At 42.8% G+C, this 24,881-nt stretch overlaps 1 protein-coding gene across 1 annotated transcript in view; it reads right to left on the minus strand.

The window, feature by feature from the left end:
- Positions 1–3,774: 3,774 nt before the first annotated feature.
- Positions 3,775–24,881, minus strand: part of LOC142301632 (uncharacterized) — a 64,936-nt gene continuing 43,829 nt past the window's right edge. The window contains exons 2-5 of the mRNA XM_075342653.1: positions 22,766–22,907; positions 17,534–17,722; positions 15,839–16,009; positions 3,775–5,993 (exon numbers count right to left, since the gene is read on the minus strand). Of these exons, the coding sequence (XP_075198768.1) occupies positions 5,524–5,993; positions 15,839–16,009; positions 17,534–17,722; positions 22,766–22,907 (972 nt within the window). The 3' untranslated portion in view covers positions 3,775–5,523. The remainder of the gene's footprint in view (positions 5,994–15,838; positions 16,010–17,533; positions 17,723–22,765; positions 22,908–24,881) is intronic.

Consider the following 24,881-nt stretch of genomic DNA (forward strand, 5'->3'; position numbering starts at 1 on the left):
GCCGGATTGTGCCGCGGTTGTGTTGGGTCCTTGAGGGGATTTTCACACATGGTGTTGCCCACCCACAAATACAATTTGTACCTTCACAGTGTCCCCTCTGGGCCGTCACCCTGTTGCAGTTTTATTATAAGAAATCTATATGTACCTGGGGGCAATACAGTTCCCTTGTAATTGGTTGGTTCTGTGTGGTAAGGCCCGCTCCCACAGATCACACCTCCCCTACTGTTTTTTCCACCTATTTGTCTGACCTTTTTCTAATCGATGCAATTTTGTATTAATTAATATGTATTTTAATTAATAAAATGGAATCTTTTACACACAGTTGTTGCCTTATCTCCTTTTTCTCCAGTTATACAGTTCTTGTTAATCCCAGAAGTGGCAGGCCAAGAAAAATATCAGAAAGGCAGAGAAGAAGAATGGTGAGAACAGTCAAGGACAATCCACAGACCACCTCCAAATACCTGCAGCATCATCTTGCTGCAGATGGTGTCAATGTGCATCGGTCAACAATACAGCGCACAATGCACAAGGAGAAGCTGTATGGGAGAGTGATGCGAAAGAAGCCGTTTCTGCAAGCACGCCATAAACCGAGTCGCCTGAGCTATGCAAAAGCACATTTGGACAAGACAGTTACATTTTGGAAGAAGGTCCTGTGGACTGATGAAACAAAGATTGAGTTGTTTGGTCATACAAAAAGGCGTTATGCATGGAGGCAAAAAACATGGCATTCCAAGAAAAGCACTTGCTAACCACAGTAAAATTTGGTGGGGGTTCCATCATGCTTTGGGGCTGTGTGGCCAATGCCGGCACCGGGAATCTTGTTAAAGTTGAGGGTCGCATGGATTCAACTCAGTATCAGCAGATTCTTGACAATAATGTTCAAGAATCAGTGACGAAGTTGAAGTTATGCAGGGGATGGATATTTCAGCAAGACAATGATCCAAAACACCGCTCCAAATCTACTCAGGCATTCATGCAGAGGAACAATTACAATGTTCTGGAATAGCCATCCCAGTCCCCAGACCTGAATATCATTGAACATCTGTGGGATGATTTGAAGCGTGCTGTCCATGCTCGGCGACCATCAAACTTAACTGAACTGGAATTGTTTTGTAAACAGGAATGGTCAAATATACCTATATCCAGGATCCAGGAACTCATTAAAAGCTACAGGAAGCGACTAGAGGCTGTTATTTTTGCAAAAGGAGGATCTACAAAATATTAATGTCACTTTTATGTTGAGATGCCCATACTTTTGCACTGGTCAAATTTTGTTTAAATGCAGATTGCACATTTCCTGTTAGTACAATAAACCTCATTTCAACCCAGAAATACTACTCAGTCCATCAGTTATTAGATATATGAAGCTGAAATAGCTGTTGCAAAAACCCAAATTGTTATAAAGAAAAAAGGTTAACATTAATAGGGGTGCCCAAACTTTTTTTTTCATATGACTGTATATATATATATATATATATATATATATATATACAGAGAGAGAGAGAGAGAGAGAAAGAGAGAGAGAGAGAAAGAGAGAGCTAGGTATATATAGTGTTTTACTTAATACACATTTTATTAACCTTGGATACATTTTCTATTTCCAGTGCCTATGTTTCATCTATACCTCTACAGTTATATACTCAGCCTTATAATGACTATTGTATACACTCTTCTTCTTCACCACCACAGAATTGTCTGTGTTTTTGGGTTCTCTTTGGTACCTGCCCCTCCTCCTCCTGATCCTGTATTCTGTGTTGCTATTATAGCGCAAAATGTTTGGCAGTACAGTAGTACACTTGGTTGTTAGTATATGGTTATCCATTAATTAGCACTTATTCAAATGTTATCTGTTTCCTTCTTGCAGTTCCACCAATCTGCATTCTTTTTGAGTTTCACCCTTTTAGAGTCCAAATACTCTTCATGTCTCCTTGTGCGCCAGTGTTTTTTCCTCTCTTTTTTGAGATTACTCATAACCTTTATCACAGCTGCAACATCTTGTCATCATGTCCTTCCGCTTTATTTACCCACTTCTGGCTTTACTCTATGCTGGTGAGCTCCTATACTGACCACTTTGAAGGAGTCTGTCTCTGGAGAAGCTGAGGTGTTTTTTGAGTTGCAGCTGTGAAGTTTCCTGTTGAAGAAACTTGAGTGTTATTTGTCGTGTTTTTACCCACCCGTTTCTTTTACCTTTCTTGTTCTGTTTTATTGTAGTAGTCGGACTAGTGTCTCGCTGACCTACCCTCTCATCATGGTAAGCTCGGGGTTAGCTAGGGCCTAGGGATGTGACGGTGCATGGGGGAAGGACGTTAGGGAGCTCAGAGATCAGTCACAGGTGAGTGTGAGGTGGTGACCCCTTCTCCCTGTCGCCATAGCCTTCCTCCACATTTTCCCTGGTTTTTCCTCTGTGTTACGCCGCACTCTAGGTGTTCCCTTGCCCCAGTGTGACAGAAACAGAGAGCACCAGGCAGTAAGTGATACCTTTATGAAAAGATATAAACCAGGTAATCTGCTCACCTGAGCAAGTTTGAAAGACACACCTCCTGTGAAAGCTCAATAACGGGTGCTTCTGCCCCGTGGCTGTAGGGGTGAACTCCACATGGGTGCTTGATGGAAAAGACAATTCATGGTTTTGGGCTAACTGAAATGAAGATCCTTGATCCGATAATGTAAAGACACGGGGTTATTACATTTCCACGACGAACTGATGTCTTTGTCAAGTGTAAAAAACAACGGTACCATTATTTAGTGCTATGTAATGTCATGTTGTGGCAGTCGTATTGCAGCTAATATTGTGGGATTATTGATAATAATGGTTGTGTGTGCTTGTTGTCGTGTATGTATTGTTTGCAACAGTATGTGGGTAATATTTAGTCCTTGTACAGCACCAACAGTGTTATAAAGATCTATGTAATTAATGTTCCTTGAAGTTTTAAGACCATAGCAGTGCCCCTTTGCCATATGTAAACTGAATGAAACCAGGAATAAGAATTGTATCAGTTTCCAATTGAATTATAGTTTATTATAGCTATGTACTAAACTATACAAAGCATTTCCACTAAAATATTGACAAAACTGTGCAACTACAAAGTAAAGACATCTTACCACCAAATCACAAATATATTAAAATAACCAAAGGACACATGCAGGCACCATTGATAAATGAAGAAGGAGTGCGAAAAAACTGGTGTCATCATAATCAATATACAGAAAGCAGAAAACATTCACAAGTATAAACGCTTCTGGCACATACAATACATACAATTATATTAGTCTCTACTGGTAAACAACATACCTGAAAAATAATTGTCAAAACACCTAAAAGTGCACTAATAAGGCAGAAATTCCAGCTACAGCTTATAATGAAGCCACGCAGCTCCAAATAGTCTAAATAGGCAAATAAAAATAAAAGATAAATCAAAGATAAATCCATAACCCTCTAAATGAACAAATAATGCTATTTTAGGTGTTGCACCGCTTGTTTGTGGTAGCACTTTTACGTCTGTTTCTTGCCAATTAAGATCAATAGTTAGTTATTTATTGGATGTGCCAGTAGGTTGTCTCCACTGGTAAATACACTGACACACAAATATATGAAGCTTTTTTTAAAGGTAAATATATCAACACACATATTATATATATATATATATATATATCTATATATATATATATATATATAAAATCGCATATCTCAAACTGAGTACACTGGACGTTTATATTTTATTATACCTTTTCATGGGACAACATTGAAGATATCCCACTTTAATCCAATGTGAGGCAGTCAGTGTACAGCTTGTATAACAGTGTAAATTCGGCGTGCCCTTTAAAAAACACAGCCATTATTGTCTAAACCGCTTGCAACAAAAGTGAGCACACCTCTATGTAAAAATGGCCAAATTGTGCCCAAAAGTGTTAATATTTTTTGTGGCCACTATTATTTTCAAGCACTGCCTTAACTCTCTTGTGCATGACATTCACTACACCTGGACAGGAGCCACTGAAATACTCTTTCACTTCTCTATAATGACATCAAAGAGCTGATAAATGTTGGAGACCTATAACGCTTCCTACATCCATGTGAGGATGCCCCACAGATGCTCAATAAAGTTTAGGTCTGAAGACATGCTTGGCTTGTCCAGCACCTTTACCCTGTTTCTTTAGTAAGGCAGTGGTCATCTTGGAGGTGTGTTTGGAGTCGTTATCATGTTGGAATACTGCCATGTGGCTTTCCTAATTGAGGGGATTATGCTCTGCTTCAATATGTCACAGTACATGTTGGCATTCATGGTTCCCTAAATGAGCTGTAGCTCCCCATAGCCAGCAGCACTCATGCAGCCACAAAGCATGACACTTCCACCACCATGTTTGACTCTAGGCAAGACACACTTGTCTTTGTGTTCCTCACCTGGTTGCCACCACACACACACACACACACACACAACACCATCTGAACCAAATACATTTATCTTGGCCTCATCAGCCACAGAGGATGGTTCTAATAATCCATGTCTTTTGTCTTCATGTCTTCAGCTTTCTTGTGTATCATCTTTAGAAGGGGCTTCCTTCTGTGACAACAGCCATGCAAAACAATTTGATGCAGTGTTCACTCTATTCTTTGAGTGCTGACAGGCTCACCCCCCACCTCTTTAATCTCTACAGCAATGCTGGCAGCACTCGTGTCTATTTTGAAAAGACAACCACTGGTTATGATGCTCAGCACATACACTCAACTTCTTTTGTCAACTATGCCGAGGCCTGTTCTGAGTGGAACCCGTCTTGTTAACTACTGTATGGTCTTAGCCATCGCGCTGCAGCTCAGTTCCAGGGTGTTGGCAATCTTCTTATAGCCTAGGCCATCTTTTTGTAGAGTAACAATTATTTTTTTCAGATCCTCAGAGAATTCTTTGTCATGAGGTGCTATCTTGAACTTCCAGTTACCAGGACGACATGAATGTAGGAGCAATAACACCAAATTTAACATACCTGCTCGTCATTTACATCTGAGATCTTATAACAGTAATGAGTCACTAGACACCGGGGAGGGAAAATAGCTAATTGGGCTCAATCTGGGCATTTTCACATAGAGGTGTACTCACTTTTGCCAAGAGTTTACACATTAAAGGCTGTGTGTTGAGTTAGCTAGAGATCACACCAAATTTACACTGTTATACAAGCTGTACACTGACTACTTTACATTGTATCACATTGTCATATCTTCTGTGTTGTGACATGAAAAGATATAATAAAATATTTAGAAAAATGGCAGCAATACAATATATATCAGCAATACGGTATTAGAGTATGATTACAATTTTCTGTTCCTCATTTTAGTGTTGCATAATATATCATAATATAAATCATCAACTTAAATTTAACAGGAAAAATGATTAAGATACATTGGTCAGAAGAGGAATGTAAACATAATTTTCAAGATCTTCACTTTACTTGTAGGTTTATTTCTAATCAAGTTTTGTTTTTCCTTTTCCACATTAGGGCATATCCTTCAAACTGATGCATTGGCTATGGCTAGTATTGCACATTAGGTCTCCATCCATCTCGAAACTTTATAAACTTTACAACATTAAGTCCATTCATGCCCAAGCAGCTGGTCATCATGTCATGGTTAAGGTCGTACACCAGTTGACCATCTACCTGTGCTGATTTAAAGGCTTCCACATATTGATTCATGTTCAGTAATGTCAGACATTGGCACACCTGGTTGACAGTCAGATTACGCAAATCCTTTGGAATATCATTGATGGATGAGAAGTTTTCTGCAGATGGAATCACTGAATTTACATTCTTTTGTGACAGATTTCTAAACACCGGCTTTGGCAATGGTACAGGGTGTAATTGGTAAACATTACATTTTGTTGTGTTCTCCAGAGGTGTTTTCTTACTTTCCTTCAATTCGCTAATGTCAATGTATATTGTCTCTACAGCGCTATAGCAAGGCTCTTGGGTAGAAAGATCCCTTTTATCAAGCATAAATATTTCTGTGAACAAAGAGATGACAAAGTAAAGTGTATATATATTATCAAATCATGCTGTAGATGACTATACTATATGTATATATATATATATATAATGGTGTGAAAAAGTATTTGCCATCTTCCTGATTTCTTATTCATTTGCATGTTTGTCACCCTTAAGTGTTTCAGATCAACATTTAAATATTGGACAAAGATAACACAAGTAAACACAAAATACAGTTTATATATTTAGGACTTTATTATTAAGGGAAAAAGAAATCCAAATCTAGAGGGCTCTGTGTGAAAAAGTGATTTTCCTCCCTCCCACTTAACCTACAGTTAATATATAATTTATCACATCTTTGGAACGGTGAGTTCAATTTCCCTAGCCACACCCAGGCCTGATTACTCTCAGACTCGTTATACTTCACTTTGTCAGGCAGGTCCTATCTAAGTGATTTCTTGATTGAGACCAAAAGATCCTCAAAAGCTAGACATAATGCTGAGATCTAAAAAAAAAATCAAGAACAAATGAGAAACAAAGTCATTGAGATTTATCAGTCTGGGAAGTGTTATAAAGCCTTTTCTAAAGCTTTGGGATTATAGAAAACCATAATGAGACCCATCTACAAATGGTGAAAACATTGAACAGCAGTGAACCTTCCCAGGAGTGACTGGCCAAACAAAATTTACCCCAAAAGGGCAATGACGACTCATAAAAAAGGTCACAAAGACCCCACAACAGCATCTAAAGAACTGTGGGCCTCACTTGCATGAATTAAGGTCAATGTTCATGACTCCACCATAATTAAGGGTTTAAAAGTAGCAACTTCTTTGTTGGCTACAAGTTCTACGCTAGGGAAGGGCTGCATCTCAATGGGGAGGGTGCATCTGTACTGAGGGGAAAAAATGGCTAGAAGGGTGTTTAAACTAGTGACTGTGGAGAGGGCAATTACTTTACAGGAGGGGAAGATATGCCTAGGTCACTGTCTGCACTAAGTAATGAAATTGCGGGTGGCGTGGGAGGAGGACTGAGGATAGTCAATATACAAGGGGCTGCACATATCTTTGTGATATTTTTTGTTTCTATGGTAACAAATGTTACATCACATGAAAGCCTTATGTGTCTAATATATGTTTTCAAAATTTGTTTGTTGCTTATGGCAACAGTGTTCTACGCAAAACAAAATGGTGGAGTCTAATGCGATATTCACAGCAACTGAGAGCAGAGGAGTGATCAAATTCTTGTTTCTTCAAGGAAAGTCCGTGAAGGATATTCATGGTGATATGTCGCAGACATTAGGGGATCAATGCCTTTCATATTCCACAGTTAAGAACAGGGTGGCCAAATTTAAAATGGGCCACTTCAGCACAAATGATGAGGAACGTCCTGGACGACCGAGAGTTGTTGTTGTTCTGGAGATCGTCGATACTGTGTACAACCTCATACTGGAGAATTGACGAATTTAAGCTAAAGCAATAGCAGACATCATGGGGATTTCCTGTGAATGTGTTTGTGTAATTATCCATGAACATTTGGACATGAGGAAGCTATTTGCAAAGTGGGTGCCCAAATGTTTGACAACAGATCCGAGAAGCACGCAAGTGAAAACTACCTAGTCCATTTCTCAGCGTTTCCAGACTGATAAGAACTTCCTGGATGGACTGGTCACTATGGAGGACACCTAGATTTATTTGTATGACCCTGAAAACAAGGAGCAGTCAAAAGAGTGGAGGCACAGTGGTTCTCCTTGTCCAAAGACGTTCAGGGTGATGGAGTCTGTGTTATTTGGATAAGGAGGGTGGGCTGCTAGTGGACTACCTTCAAAAGGGTTCCAGACTCAATGTAAGGTGTTACATTGAACTTTTGCACCAATTGAAGGCAGCTCTAACGACCAAAAGGCATGGCAAGCTGTCCAAAGGAATCTTGATCCTGCAAGACAACCGAAATTCTACTTTTTGCTAGGCTTACAGAACTTGGAATACTGATATAAGAAGTGTGTTGACATCAGTGGAGAGTATGTGAATTAAATAAACCCCAGAAAATCAATCATACATCGTGATTGAAAAAGGTGACCAAGTCCAAAAAGTATTCATATAATAAGATTTTTATTAAGTTCAAAAAAATAAATATTAAAAATAGATACAGCAAAGGTATTTGAAGAGATGGTAATAATATACCAGGGGGACAGAGGATCGACCAGGATGACACAGCCAGTAAAGGGTTACATCACTTAAAAGGGGTTGTAAAAATATAAAATTGAGTCATATTAAAATCTATGTGTGACGCCCTGGACTAGCCAGTTAGTCACAGATAAACCCCCTCACTACACCTGTCCCCCAAAAAGGTGTCATCAGCCAACCATTAAAACCTAGTCACCTCCCTCAGTGCTTGATGAACACACCAGGGGGCGGAGCCAGGCGGTTGGCCACACCCCTCGAGGAGTTAAGCGGGCCTGAGGCAGGAAACAGTCAGTTGAGTTGAGTTGAGTTGAGTAGTCAGTGAGGAGTGAGAGGAGTCTGACAGGTGCCGGGGTTGAAGCCTGGGCACCTTTGGCTAGGAGGCAAACGGTGGCCTTAGCCTGCAGGAGCTGGGAAGATGGCTCGGTGGAACCGTGGTGGATCGGGACAGGGTAGTGGCACGCCGGTACCGGCCCGGAGAACCGACTCGGAAACCGGAGCACACAGAGGGGTACTCAGACCCTGAAACGAGGTCCAGAATCCGCTGGACTGAGTTAATTAACTGATTGCAGTCTGGACTATAGGTCCTTTCCCACCCAAGTCCGACTGAAGACAACAGCCCACCGAGGGGGATAGAAAGCCACCGCACAGGCAGAGAGATCCCACGGGCCAGTGTCTACGGGCAAAACGGCTCTCCCGACATTCACAAAGCCGGGGAGCAGACTCCCGTTGCTGAAGCGCAGGCAGCCCAAGTACACAACACGGTGCAGGAGAAAGGCCAAGACCACTGAACCGGGTGGGGGACCAGACGCAGCCGGCTGCGGGCACCGACCACCATCAACTTGGTTTACCAGAGACTTGTGTGAGTCAATAACAGTGAGTACAACAGTGCCATCCAGCCGTGCACCGCCCTGCACCGCCCAGCTATCCTCAATGGGGCCCGAGGCCACCATCCCTGCCCACGGAGGGGTTAACATCTTGCTGCACTACCATCTTTCCCGGGTGCCCCGTAACTGCAGTGGTGGTGTTTACCTTCACCACAACTCAAGCGCGGCTCCGGCTGTGCACCCACCTAACCCCCCATTAAAAGTGCCAGCATCCCCTTTCAGAGCGAAGTGACCTCGGGTCCGGAGGCGCTCGAGCTACCCACCAACGAGCCCGGACCCAAGCGGCTTGGCTGCAGCCAAGCGCGGGGCGGTACATATGTACCTCAAAAAATATATGTGTCGCCAACACAAAGGCATAACATGAAAGGTTTTTCACTCACAAAAACTGAGCAGTATATGCAATCCACCATGATGGATGTAAATGTGCATCATATGGGCAAAAATACAGGCCCAGTGGCCAGAGAGACAAGTCATATCAGCATCACAATATAAATCAGTGATATATCTGGAGATAGGTAGAATCCTGTATGCCAAGTCCAAAGTCCCCCACCCCGACATGTGTTTCACCCAAAGTGTCCTCAGAGGGCGAAACACGTGTCAGGGTGGGGGACTCAATTTGATATTTTTGCAACCCCTTTTTTGTGATGTAACCCTTTACTGGCTTTGTCATCCTGGTCGATCCCCCTAATATATTATCACCATCTGTTCAAACACCTTTGCTGTATCTATTTTTAATATTTATTTTTTTTAACTTAATAAAAATCTTATAATATGAATACTTTTTGGACTTGGTCACCTTTTTAAATCACTATGTATGATTGATTTTCCGGCATTTATGATTTACTTGGTGCAGTCTTATCTTTCATGTGGACTTGTTGAGATATATATGTGGAATAAATGTAAAGTTTTGTCATCCTATCTCGTTTCTTTCTGGGTAAAGCCAAAGACTTATCAGCAGCCCCTCGTATCAAACAAGAATCCTTTGGAAACACCCAGATTGGGAGGGGGAGGTGTGATATCACACACAGGAGAGAAGACTCCGCCCACTTTACTGCAGCTGTAATCCAGGCTATTTCTACAGTGGAATTTCTGTAGGATTTCAGTAGCTGCTCCGCCTTGTGTTTAACAGTGGAAAATATCAAACTTTTTTTTTTTTATATTTTGCTCAATTAAAAACAAATAATAATATTTAAACAAAAAATTAAACCATTAATACTTTACATTTTTTCAGTTATTGAAATTTTTTTTTTTTAATGACACCTTCCCTTTAAACACTCTGAAACTATAAGAAAAAGACTAGGCAAAAATGGCCTGCATGGCAGAGTTCCAAGACAAAAACCACTGTTGAGCAAAAAGAACATAAAGGCTCGTCTCCGTTTTGACAGAAAACATCTTGATGATTCCCAAGATTTTTGGAAGAATACTCTGTGGACTGACAAGACAAAAGTTTAACTTTTTGGAAGGTGTATGTCCTATTACATCTGGTATTGAAACAACACAGCACTTCAGAAAAGGAACATTGTACCAACAGTACAATATGGCGGTGGTAGTGTGATGGTCTGGGGCTGTTTTGTTGCTTCAGGACCTTGAAGACTTGATGTGGTAAATGGAGCCATGAAGTCTGCGGTGTACGAAAAAATCCTGTAGGAGAATGTCCGGCAATCTGTTCATGACCTCAAACTGAAGCGCACTTAGATAAGGACAATGATCAGGAACACACCAGCAAGTACACCTTTGAATGGCTTACGACAAACAAAACTAAGGGTAAGTTCAGACACTGAGTTTTTTTGACAATGAGTTTGTGTGCGTTTTTTTCGGCAAAAAAACGCACAAACGTACTCGCGGTAAAAAAACGTGGCAAAAAATGCATGCCTTTTTACCGCGTTTTGGTGCGTTTTTTGCTGCATTTTTCTGCATTTTTGCGCACTGCGTTTTTATGCGTTTTTTATGAGTGAACAATGCCATTAAAGATTGTTGAAAAAAAAATGTTGTTTTGTTCTTCATTCTCCACTAGTGTATGCAGGAGAGCAGAAAGCTGCGGAACTACAATGCTCAGCATGCTCCACCCAGGACTGTATGCTGGAGGGAGAGGCAGGGAGAGCAGAACTACAAGGCTCAGCATACTCCATCCACTAGTGTATGCAGGAGAGCAGACAGCAGCTGCAGAACTACAAGGCTCAGCATGCTCCATCCACTAGTGTATGCAGGAGAGCAGACAGCAGGTGCAGAACTACAAGGCTCAGCAGGCTCCATCCACTAGTATATGCAGGAGAGCAGACAGCAGCTGCAGAACTACAAGGCTCAGCATCCTCCATCCAGGACTGTATGCAGGAGATTTTTGCCCCCCAAAAAATAACGTGGGTTTCACCATATTTTTGTATGCTAGCCAGGTACAGCAGGCAGGTACGGGCTGCCCCCAATCCCCAGCTGCCTATTTGTACCCGGCTGGGAACCAAAAATATAGGCTAGCCCTTTTTTTTTTTTAATTATTTCATGGATTTCATGAAATAATTAAAAAACAAATTAAGTGGGCTTTGCCCAATTTTTTAGTCCAGCCAGGTACAACTAGGCAGCTGGGGATTGGAATCCGCACTGCAGGGTGCCCAAGCTTTCTGGGCACCCCCGCTGAAAATTGCAGTCCGCAGCCACCCCAGAAAATGGCGCTTTCATAGAAGCGCTATCTTTTGGCGCTGTATCCAACTCTTCCAGCTGCCCTGATGCCAGGTGGCTCGCTGGGTAATAATGGGGTTAGGGCTAGCTGTATATTATCAACTGGCCCTAAGCCCGAAATTCATGGTGTCACGCCAATATTAGACATGGCCACCATGAATTTCTAGTGAATTGCTGGTGAAGCAAAGTCATGCAGTTTTCTGAACAAAAACACACCCGAAAAATGCACAAAAACGCCGCGAAAAACGCACTGTGTGCACATAGCCTAAGACTTTGGAGTGGCCTAGTCAAAGTTCTGGCCTTAATCCGATTGAAAAGGTGGTTCATGCTTGCAAACCCTCAATGTGTCTGAATTACAAGAGTTACGCAAAGATGAGTGGGCCAAAATTTCTCAAGTGCCGGTTATCGCAATTGCTTGATTTCAATAGTAGTAATCACTTTTCCCCACAGGTCACTGTAGGTTTCTATTTCTTTTTCCTTTAAGAATATAGACTTTCAATTATAAACTACCTTTTGGCTTTACTCATGTTATCTTTGTTTAATATTTACATTTGTTTGGTGATCTGAAACACATTTAAGGGGTACTTTACACGTTGCTGCGACATCACTACCACTATATCGTCGGGGTCACGTCGTTAGTGACGCACATCCGGCGCCGGAAGTGACATTGCAACGTGTAAATCCTAGATGGAACAATGAATTAGCACAGAAGCGTACAATCTCACTGATCTGTGTAACGTCGTTCATTTCCATAATGTCGGATCGACCGCAGGTACGATGTTGTTTGTCGCTCCTGCAGCTCCACACATCGCTGTGTGTAAACCCGCAGGAGTAACAAACATCTCCTTACCTGCATCCCGACGGCAATGCAGAAGGGAGAAGGTGGGCGGGATGTTTTGTCCCGCTCATCTCCGCCCCTCCGCTTCTATTGGCCGGCCGATTAGTGACGTCGCGGTGACGCCGAACGCACCTCCACCTTGAAGGAGGGATAGTTCGGCAGTCACAGCGACGTCGCAGAGCAGGCATGTGCGTGTGAAGCTGCCGTAGCGATAATGTTCGCTACGGCAGCAATCAACACATATCGCATGTGCGACGGGGGCGGGTAATATCGCGCTGGACGTCGCTAGCCAATGCTAGCGATGTCGCAGCGTGTAAAGTACCCCTAAGTGTGACAAACATGCAAAAGAATAAGAGAACAGGAAGGGGACAAACACTTTTCACATCACTGTGTGTGTGCGTGCGTGCGCGTGTGTGTGTGTGTGTGTGTGTGTGTGTGTGTATTTGCTATTCTTACTGATTTTTATGTGTATTAACAGTTAATACACTTTACCTGGGAGCAGCATAATGTAGATTGGATAAAATCACTGTTTTGTCAGCAGGAGATAATGGCTGAAAGACTACTATACCTGCTGCCATATAATCCTTCATGCTCATGAGCTCTGAATAACCCCACCCACACCACTGATTGGCAGGTTTTTGGCTATGCATAGTGTACATGGAAAGCTGACAATCAGTGGCATGGTTGGGGTAATACACAGCTCAGCATTCAGAGATCTGGTCGATCTGCAGCAGATAAAACAGTGATAACAAAACTGCAGCAAGCAACACAATGATACATCACTGCGTGTATGTGTGTGTGTGTGTGTGTGTGTGTGTGTATGCATGTATGTATGCATGTATGTGTATATATGTGTGTATATATGTGTGTATATATGTGTGTATGTATATATATATATATATATATATATATAGTTGTATATTATATAGCAGCCCATCGCCCACAACGCAATAAAGGGGTTATTTACAGGGGATAGTTTGTCAGTGACGCCACCCGTGGGTTGCGGTGACAGTTGGAGACACCGCCGCTGCCTTGGTATAGGGTACCCGGGGACGATGGAGCGGGGCAGCAGGATAGTATCCCCTCCACAGGCAGGGGAGGTGTTGTCCCAGGACCCATGTTTAGGTGGAGTGGAATGCTGGGACACAGTCTGTAGGCTGGACCAGATGATACCGGTGTACTCACTGTTTTTGAATAAATTACACAGAATCCAGATAGTAAACCAAGTGCCAGATACCGGTAGCCTCTGGAGGGGTGTGCTCGGGTCCCGCACACCGGTGAACAGAACAGGTGCCCTTCCTCCTGCACTCTAGTTTGGTGTCTCGTGTGTTGACTAGTCCGCATGAAACGGGAAAAGTCCACTCCCGGTGTCTTTGCTGTGGGAGCTGTGGCCCGCGAGATCTGACCCTTGGGATTTTTGCAGGCACTTGCAGATGCCCTATCCCCGCGTTGGGCTTCCGTCTCACTCTTGGAATCAAGACTTGGTATCTTGTCCCCTGCTGGCTAATCAACAAGGTGCTTGCAGATGTCCTCGCCCTGGGGTCCAGGTGCCCCGACTGTGCATGGCCTCCGGACCGGATTCCCGCTGTCGGCACCGGCGGGCTACAACCCTGCCCCGGTCCACTTAAGGTCTCCCGCGACCGGATCTCCATTGCCTGTGGCCCTGCTCTGCCGTCTGCCACCTAGTCAGCCCAGGTAGTCCGGTAGTCCGGGAGCTACAACCCCCGACTACCACTTCACTCCTCTGACTTCCTCTGTCAGCACCAGACTGCTCGTCTTGTCTCTGTGTTCCCTCCCCTTGATACGTCAGGACCCCTAGGTGGGCGTCGCCATCTGCCTGGCCCCGCCCACTGGTGTGTCCCTATTGTTCTGGGGGGGTGACTAGGCTTTTGTGGCTGGTGTATGTACCTGTGTGGGGTTTGTGTTGGAAGGCCAAGGAGGAGAGAGTCCTGCATCTGGAAGATGAATGCAGTCTCCTGTGACAACCTGATTTTGTCAGGGCGTCACACAAAATAGGTCTAGCTTAATGAGATTGGATGGAGAATATCTGTGAACAGCAATTTGCAAGGCTCGTCACAGATTCTCAGTTGGATTTAGGTCTTAACTTTCACTGGTCCATTCAAACACATGAATATGTTTTGATCTAAATCATTCCATTGTAGCTCTGGCTGTATGTTTATGGCTGTTATCCTGCTGCAAGGTGAATGTACTCCAAGATTGCCCTGTATTTAGCTCTATCCATCTATCCATCTTCCCATCAACTCTAACCAGCTTCCCTGCCTTTGCTGAAGAAAAGCATGCCCACAGCATGATGCTGCCACCATCATGTTTGACAGTGAGGATGGTGTTTTCAGTATGATGTGCAGTGTTAGGTTTCCACCACACATAACGTTTTGCATTTAGCCCAAAACGTTAAACTGTGATCTCATCAAACCAGAGCACCTTCTTCAACTTGCCATGTAGGGAACACACCTAGCATGCTACTGATGAGTTTAGGTATCACTGTTTGTTGTGTTAGGATAAAACAGCTATCAGCACACATAAATGAAACTTTTAAAGGTGTTATGAAGCCTTTAAAAACCCAGAGCTTTTCCTTAGGATAAGCTATCAATATTATATTGGTGGAAGTTCAACTACCAACACATTTGCAGTCTGCTCTTGTAGAGGCTGTAGTGTTTATATATTTAATGCCCGGTTTGGCTAGCAGTGCAGGCCTTGTGGGGTGTTAGTTCTGGATGGAACTCAAGTAAGAAAAGACGTGGCTATGGTTTGAGGGCCAGTCAGGGAGCCCTGAGGTAACCTTGATGGGTCCAGACCCTATGTCTCACCCAGGCGGGCTTAGAGAGTTGTGCAACTAGAGAGCCTTCAGGGCCCAGAAGCAGACAAACGTATAAAGATGAGGGGGGGATGGAGACACAGTCCCGGCAGCTTGAGGACAAGTTCCAAGATAGCGGGGGACAGGTCGAGAAAGAGTACCCTAGAAACAGTAGAAACAGAAGGAGTGAGGCCATGTCTGTTATAATGATGTGAAGAATAAACTGAACAAGTTTAGTTGTCAACGAAACACTGGTGTTGCACGAGTTGCTATTTTGTCTACGACGATGACCGGCACTGGGGTGATGGACGCCAGCCTGAAGAAACCAGTAAGTGTCATGCACCCCACCCGCAGGCACACCCATACATGGAGTCTCTTTGGTGAAGAAGTGTGGTGCCTGTACTGCCCAGCGTCCGTTCCTTCAATAACATAGAATAGTAAATGATGTACCTGTGTGTGAATATTTCAGCCAACCTACCTTCACATGTAACATTTGCATTGTTTTCTTGGCTTGTCACTTGTTTGGTGAACGAGTCACACAAATCATTCCATTTTCCGTTGTCTTCATTTTGGAATCCCACAGCCACCACCAGTTTCAGCTCCGTCATGTACATTGGAACGATTATTGGCTCATTAATAAATATTTTCCCTTTAAGTATAAGCAGAAACAACAATTTAATTATTATATGGTCTTTAAGAAAACTAATGTCACACTTTTTACCATTTTGTCCAAGTTTCCAAAAAAGTTCCAGAAGTTTGGTTACTCCTCTCCATCTGATAACTTGAAGGAGGGTCGGTATATTTAGTAATGTGCTTTTCACAGTCACAGTGGCTGGCAAGGTTAACCCACACCTGTACTGATGCGAGAGAATCGGCTATGATAATGACACTCGACTCAAACTCTGCTGCAAGTGTGAGACCAGAGTCATTGTACTGTGCTCCGATTCTCTCGAATGTGAGAATCAGATCACTGGTGCGGAGAAGATGGAGAAATTAATTTCTCCATCTTCTCCATTTCCTGTCTCTGCACTGGATGACATGAGTGCAGTCTGATGTTTCATACACACCCACATATCTGAATGGATGCGTATGATCTGAAAAACATTGATCGGCACTGGTCTATAGGAGCGAGTGCTATCCGATAAAACATCAGATAGCAATTGTCCGTTTTATACAGTGGTGCAAGCAAGCCTTTACATGGGTAAAGCCAGCTTTACACGCTGCAATGTATCTTACGATGTGTCGGCGGGGTCACGTCATAAGTGACGCACATCCGGCATTGTAAGGTACATTGCAGTGTATGACAGCTACGTGCGATTGCGATTGAACGTTAAAACGTTCATCACACGCACGTCGTTCATTCCTCATGGATTGAACGTAAGATTGTTCATCGTACCCGGGGTGGCACACACCGCAGTGTGTGACTCCCCGGGAATGATGAACAGATCTTACCTGCGTCCTGTGGCTCCTGGCCGGTAATGCAGAAGGAAGGAGGTGGGCGGGATGTTTACGTCCCGCTCAGCTCCACCCCTCCGCATCTATTGGCCGGCTGCGGCGTGACGTCGATGTGACGCCGAACGTCCCTCCCACTCCAGGAAGTGGACGTTCGCCGCCCACATCGAGGTCGTATGGATGGGTAAGTATGTGTGACGGGGGTTAATCGTTTGTGCGGCACATTCAACAAATTGAACGTGCCGCATGTACGATGGGGGCGTTGCAAATCGCATACGATATCTTATGCGAAATTGCAACGTGTAAAGCAAGCTTAATTGTCAATAATTGAAAAGCATTTTGCAGCTGTGTTAATAAAAAGCTGAACTCATGAATTATATTGGTCTTTGGGGGTCTTCATTTAATGGGGAACTATTCAAAAGGGGTACCCTGACACTGCCTGTATACCTGTGCTAATCATATGTGTTCATGGCCCTTCCCTATTGACTACTAATTCTGCATACAACTTTACACTGTCACAAGCCAATACTAGAAGTCAAGGTAATGTATCAACATGCGCAGACAATGTGAATATTTAGCCTCATGGAACCTGATCGGGATTAAGGACACTATCAGTAAGTGCATTTTTTAAAATTCTTCAAAATATATTGAGCCACACATGGCAAATGGATTTTACCATTTCTAATACCCCATTATATGATGCTTTGTTGAATTCGGTTACCCTTGTCAATAGGATGTCCAAACAGGAAATTTTCCTCATATTTGTCTTGCAATGTCAGCTCGCTAAGTAGTTCATCTTGTGACTTCAGGTCTCCTTTTTGCTTATAGGATAAAGCAGAGGATGATCGGACAGTAACGGGGAGGGAATATTTTGACAATATGTCTTCCAGAGTCAAAGGTAACTTAAAAGCTGTAGAGAAAAGCAAAGTACACAAGTAAATAACTATGTCCTTGCACTAGAAGTAAACACAGATAGGTTTTCCTAATATGATTTATCCAAGACACATTAAAATAGGAACATACAGTATTTTTTCATTTTCGCTTATGAAGAGATAATGTAATTTCCTTTTATTGTATTTTGGAAAATATTCAGGTTTTATAACGTAAAGCAAGAAGCAATAAGCAATTCCTAGTAGCCATAGAACCATAACCACATACAGTATCAAATGACGAGTGGAATCCCTCTGTGTTAGTTTTCTTCAAAAAGATAGATATTAGTGATGAGCAAATATACTCTGCACCAGAATCGTACTGGCTACCGGAGGAATACCAGGCCTGGCTGCGGTTACCTGCACTGAACTCTGCAGCTCTCGCCTGAGCTCCGGAGTGCAGCCTGGACTGAAATCTGGGTTTGCAGGTCTGAACCGTGAGTGCCGACTGATTCCACAGTGATTGCGGTTCAGTTCATGTCACAGCTGCAGACAGGCCGGGCTGAACTCCAGAGCTCAGGTGAGAGCTCCTGAGTTCAATTCAGGTAACCGCAGCCAGGACTGGTATTACTGGGGGTTCCTCCGGTAGCCAGTCCGACACTGCTCTGCACTATTCTTTGGTTGGAACCATAATAAGGTATTCGCAATATTCGTTTCTCGTCGAGTATTTTGGTATTCACATTGTACGATTTGAGACACCTCCCAGCATGTTTGGTGCCTGATTTTCAGCCAATAAACATGCTGGGATTGCTTTCCAATCACAGTAATGCTGTAGTCATCTTTGTTACTGGCTTTGCTGTGACTAGGAGGTGCAGTGAAAAAAAAAATGAAAATGACTTGCTGAGTTTCCAGTTTATTCACTGCTTCCCCCGCCAACCCGGTGGCTTTGAGTTCTGGTAGCTTTTAGGATACCAGAGTTCACAGCCACAGGGTCTCGCAGCAGCTGTCAACCCAGTAACTTTAAAGTGAACCAGCCAGCAAGATTTATAAAGTAAAGCCAGTGCTATACTGGTGCTAGGATGCTGAATGTAAGCATACCTTATGTTCTGAGATTGGACGTTTAATTTCAGAAATATGGGCAAGTAAAGGTCCAACAATCCACTGCTATTTAATTGACAGGTGCAACAGGAAGGGAATACAGTATGTGGGTTGAGTGTTGCTATCTAGTCCAACCCCTGTCTGCTTGTTTGTGCTGTAATTAATGTCTATGACGACAACAGGGGGAGGAAAGCCAGACAGGCAGACAGGGGCGGGAATAGATAGCAAGACCCGACCCATATATTCCCTTCCTGTTGCACCTGTCAATCAAATAGCAGTGCATTTCTGGAATTTTACTTGAACATTTTTCTGAAATTAAACATCCAATCTCTGAACAAAAGGTATGCTTAGATTCAGCAACCTAGCACCAGTATAGCACTGACTTTACTTTATATATGAAAATCTTGCTGGTTGGTGCCCTTTAATGGACCCTTTAAGAGAGCCTTTAAGAGCGCCTTTAATGTTCTTTGAGTTTCCAGCTGCTGGAACATATGTAAACTGTTACCACAGTTCACAGCCTCCAACAGTAGGGAACTGCAAGAAACTTAAAGGCTCTCTTAAAGGCTCCTTTAAGGTTTTCAGGCTTCACAGCTATCAGACTGTAGGACTGCTGTTCCACTGTGTCCCGTAATCTGACAGTCTGGCAATCCGGCAGTCAGGTCACCAGAGTTCACACTCAAGGGCTCCCCTACGGCTCTCAGTGAACTCAGTTGAGCAATGTGCACAAACTGTGTATTTGTTGCAGACATTTATGCAACAAATCTGCATCTCATGTCAAACAAACACACTGAAACTGCATTAAAAACACATGCGGTTTCGGAGTGGGCTTTTTGCCAGGACATGCAGATTTGGTGCAGAAATCTTTGCACCCAAATACTCAATCTGCATACATTGCCTAATCTGGCAATTCGGCATTGAGTTCAGTGACTTCACCTGAGGTCACAGCTGGGGTTCCCACGGTACCCCAGGTGTGTACCCCAAGTGCACTTCCCGAGGTGAACTCAGTGACCTCACCTCAGGTAAACTCATTGAGTTCAATGATACATGCATCTTCTGGTAGAAAACCACTTGGGTTTTGCCAAGAGATGTAGATTTGGTGCTGGAACTTATACACCAAATTCCTGCACCAAATCTGCATTTCCTGGCAAAAAACATGCATGAAAACTGCAACTCGGTTTCATGCTTTCTATTGCCAGACGATGCAAATTTGGTGCATAAATTCTCACACCAAATCTGTGTCTCCTGGCAAAAAAAAGCAGTATTGTGCCAGGAGATGCAGATTTGGTGCAGAAATGTGTGCACCAGGCTTCTGCAACAAATTTTCATCCCCCGGCAGAAAAAGTGGTTTTCTGCCATGAGATACAGATTAGGTGATGGAATTTATACACCAAATTCCTGTACCAAATCTGCATCTCCTGACAAAAAAAAAACACACAAAAAAAAAATCACATAATTTTTTCATGCGTTATTTGCCAGGAGATGCAGATTTGGTGCAGGAAATTGGTGTACAAATTTTAGCACCAAATCTGCATCTGCTGTCAAAAAAATGCAGTTTAGGTGCGGTTTTCTGTCAGGAAGTGCAGAAATGTTTGCAGCATGTTTCTGCACCAAATTTGCATCTCATGGCAGAAAACTGCACGGAAATGGCATGAAAACTGCAGATTTTCTGCCAGGAGATGCAGATTTGCAGATTTGGTGCTGGAATTTAAACACCAAATTCTTGCATCAATTCTGCGTTTTCTGTCAAAAAATGCATCAAAACCGCTCCACATATTTATGCATTTTTTTTGTCAGGAGCTGTTGTATTGGTGCAGGAATTTGGTGCATAAATTCCAGCACCAAACTTGCATCTATTGGCCAAAAAAACACAGTTTTCTGCCAAGAGATGCAGGTCTCATTGCGTTCAATGAGTTCACCCGAGGTGAGTTTACCTGCAGCCATAGGTGGGTACCATTGAAACCTTCAGCTGTGATTGCAGGTAAATTCAGTGACGTCACCACTCACAGCTGCAGCTCAGTCAGTGTCTGTCTGAAACCACAGTGGGTGATCATGTTCGCTAATGCGCCCACGCACTGTGACTTTAGTACGTAGCAGAGCCGGGATCGTGGTGTGGATTACGCCAGATCTTGGTGTTTTTGGGGTTAATACATTTCAGAAATAGGGTGTTTTGTTTTTTCCTAATAAAGGATTTTTCTTTGTGTTTATACCTTTTTACTTAAGGATTAGTAATGGGGGGGATCTCATAGATCCCTCCCCATTACTAATCCAGGGCTTAGTGGCAGTTGTGATTTTTGACAAACAACAGCTGTAACAGTCTTATATTAAACCAATTGCCACCACACCAGGGCAATTGGGATGAGCTGGGTAAAGCTCCACAAGTGACGCATCTAATGGATGCGACAATTGTGGGCTGATATTTTTAGGCTGGGGGTTCCAATAACCATGGGCCTCCCCAGCCTGAGAATACCAGCCCTCAGCTGTCAGCTTTATCTTGTCTTGGTATCAAAGTTGGGGGGGTACCGCACCCTTTTTTTTTAATTAAATGATTTAAATAATTTAAAAGAAAAATGTATGGGGTCCCTCTTATTTAGATACACTACCAAGATAACATGCACAGCTGGGGGTTGCTGCCTGTAGCCGTCTGCTTTATCTGTGCTGGGTATTTATATACGGGGGACCCTGCAGCATCTTTTTTAGTTATTCATTTATTTTTACACTCGAATTACATCAGTGCAGTCCGATGTTTCAAATGCACCAATAGGCTTGTATGGGTGCGCATGATTTGGGAATTGGCATAAGAAAAAAAATCGCAAATCTGCACTGCCCCATAGTATAACACTGGTCCAAGTGCTATCCAATGAAAAGTCAGATAACACTCGGGTATTTTATACGCTCATGTGAGCAAGCCCTTATAAAGAGGCATCCATCATCAAACAATTTGCATTAATTATCCACGTTTATAAATATACAGGATTCAGATGAATCATTCACACCTAAAAAGCGTCAGTGTTACAGTACACCATATGCTTTGCATTGGTATGATTTTATAGTACATATCATCAAGAATAAATATATAAAAATCTTACTTTACATAACTGAATTCATTATATATACAGGTATTTTAAATGACGACTCCATAAACACATGGGGGGACACCAGACACAGCCTCTTTCCATGTCCACACTGCACATGTTTAATCATTATAGATCAAATTGGAGTGTCCGGACCAACTAACCTCAAGGAGAGCATCACGCAAACGTACACATGCACAGTAAACACAGGAATAGGGTGAGCAATCTTAATTGTGGGAACAATCCACATAACATCCATACAGAGCACACATAATGCTGACTCTCACTTCAAAGTTATGTAGTGTGGGAATTAACTTACATTATCCCATTGTCAAGCTAGGACCGATGCGCAGCCATCACACAGAAGACTGCATGAGGAGCAAACTAAAGCAATACACCATAAGGGAGATAAATGATGATGCACGCGCATCATTGCTTTATTTATTATCTAGGAGACTGACAAAGATAGCCAAGTCACAAATATGACGTTCCAAAAAGGATACTAAAGCAGACAAGAGATTGCCACCAAAAACAATGAAGCCATAGAATACTCCCATACAGCCGCACGGTATCCCAATAAGACAAGAATGTGCTTGTCATCTACGATATCACCACTATATGATGTCCCCATATAAAACACCTGACCCCAAGCTCCACCTGCACAATAGGCAGCTGTTGGCTAAATGATTGTTTGGGCAACCGTTTGTCCAACAGCCATCTCTCCTGAGTCCACCATACACAGGAATGCTCAGCCAAGTGTTTGTGTTCTTTATGAGAGAGGCGCTGTCGAATTCCTCTGGTGGTATCTTATTTCCTGTAGAATAAGCGGATCGGCAAGATGTAAATTCTACTTTGTCACAGGAAAAATGTCTTATCATTTCCAACTAAAAGAACAGCTGTGACAGTATCACTTACGTTTTATAGAACCACCAGATCCATTGTTTTCTCTAACGATGAATTTCAGCCTCTTCAGTTTAGTGGGTAAGGAAAAAAGCTTCCCATTCTTGGTTTCAGCAGCTATTCTTTGCTGTGAGCAATGAGAGTGGACTCTGATAACCTGTAAAGAGGAAAGAGCAGTTTATGAATTATTCTAAAACTCTGAAGGTATTTATTAATTCACCATGTGGCCTGCACATTGGATGAACCTACGGTACCAAACTTGGCACAAATTGATTCCCAGGAAAGCTATATATAATATATATATATACAGTTAGGTCCAGAAATATTTGGACAGTGACACAAGTTTTGTTATTTTAGCTGTTTACAAAAACATATATATATAATATGGGCTGAAAGTGCACACTCCCAGCTGCAATATGAGAGTTTTCACATCCAAATCGGAGAAAGGGTTTAGGAATCATAGCTCTGTAATGCATAGCCTCCTCTTTATAAAGGGACCAAAAGTAATTGGACAAGGGACTCTAAAGGCTGCAATTAACTCTGAAGGCGTCTCCCTCGTTAACCTGTAATCAATGAAGTAGTTAAAAGGTCTGGGGTTGATTACAGGTGTGTGGTTTTGCATTTGGAAGCTGTTGCTGTGACCAGACAACATGCGGTTTAAGGAACTCTCAATTCAGGTGAAGCAGAACATCCTGAGGCTGAAAAAAAAGAAAAAATCCATCAGAGAGATAGCAGACATGCTTGGAGTAGCAAAATCAACAGTCGGGTACATTCTGAGAAAAAAGGAATTGACTGGTGAGCTTGGGAACTCAAAAAGGCCTGGGCGTCCACGGATGACAACAGTGGTGGATGATCGCCGCATACTTTCTTTGGTGAAGAAGAACCCGTTCACAACATCAACTGAAGTCCAGAACACTCTCAGTGAAGTAGGTGTATCTGTCTCTAAGTCAACAGTAAAGAGAAGACTCCATGAAAGTAAATACAAAGGGTTCACATCTAGATGCAAACCATTCATCAATTCCAAAAATAGACAGGCCAGAGTTAAATTTGCTGAAAAACACCTAATGAAGCCAGCTCAGTTCTGGAAAAGTATTCTATGGACAGATGAGACAAAGATCAACCTGTACCAGAATGATGGGAAGAAAAAAGTATGGAGAAGAAAGGGAACGGCACATGATCCAAGGCACACCACATCCTCTGTAAAACATGGTGGAGGCAACGTGATGGCATGGGCATGCATGGCTTTCAATGGCACTGGGTCACTTGTGTTTATTGATGACATAACAGCAGACAAGAGTAGCCGGATGAATTCTGAAGTGTACCGGGATATGCTTTCAGCCCAGATTCAGCCAAATGCCGCAAAGTTGAGTGGACGGCGCTTCATAGTACAGATGGACAATGACCCCACGCATACAGCCAAAGCTACCCAGGAGTTCATGTGTGCAAAAAAGTGGAACATTCTGCAATGGCCAAGTCAATCACCAGATCTTAACCCAATTGAGCATGCATTTCACTTGCTCAAATCCAGACTTAAGACGGAAAGACCCACAAACAAGCAAGACCTGAAGGCTGCGGCTGTAAAGGCCTGGCAAAGCATTAAGAAGGAGGAAACCCAGCGTTTGGTGATGTCCATGGGTTCCAGACTTAAGGCAGTAATTGCCTCCAAAGGATTCGCAACTAAATATTGAAAATAAAAATATTTTGTTTGGGTTTAGTTTATTTGTCCAATTACTTTTGACCTCCTAAAATGTGGAGTGTTCGTAAAGAAATGTGTATAATTCCTACAATTTCTATCAGATATTTTTGTTCAAACCTTCAAATTAAACGTTACAATCTGCACTTGAATTCTGTTGTAGAGGTTTCATTTCAAATCCAATGTGGTGGCATGCAGAGCCCAACTCGCGAAAATTGTGTCACTGTCCAAATATTTCTGGACCTAACTGTATTTACTTATTTATTGGATAATGTCAGCCAAACTTGCCAACTTGTGTGGAAATAGGCAACTATCTAATGTGCATGGGGATCTCTTAACTCTCTTCTAACGACAGATGGTGGAAGAAAGGATTAGGCATGTTCTATTTTAACGTGCCCAATCCATTGTTCCAGTGGGAGACAAACCACTGTCAAGGGT

Source organism: Anomaloglossus baeobatrachus, chromosome 4, assembly GCF_048569485.1.
Source record: "Anomaloglossus baeobatrachus isolate aAnoBae1 chromosome 4, aAnoBae1.hap1, whole genome shotgun sequence".
Taxonomy (NCBI): Eukaryota; Metazoa; Chordata; class Amphibia; order Anura; family Aromobatidae; genus Anomaloglossus; species Anomaloglossus baeobatrachus.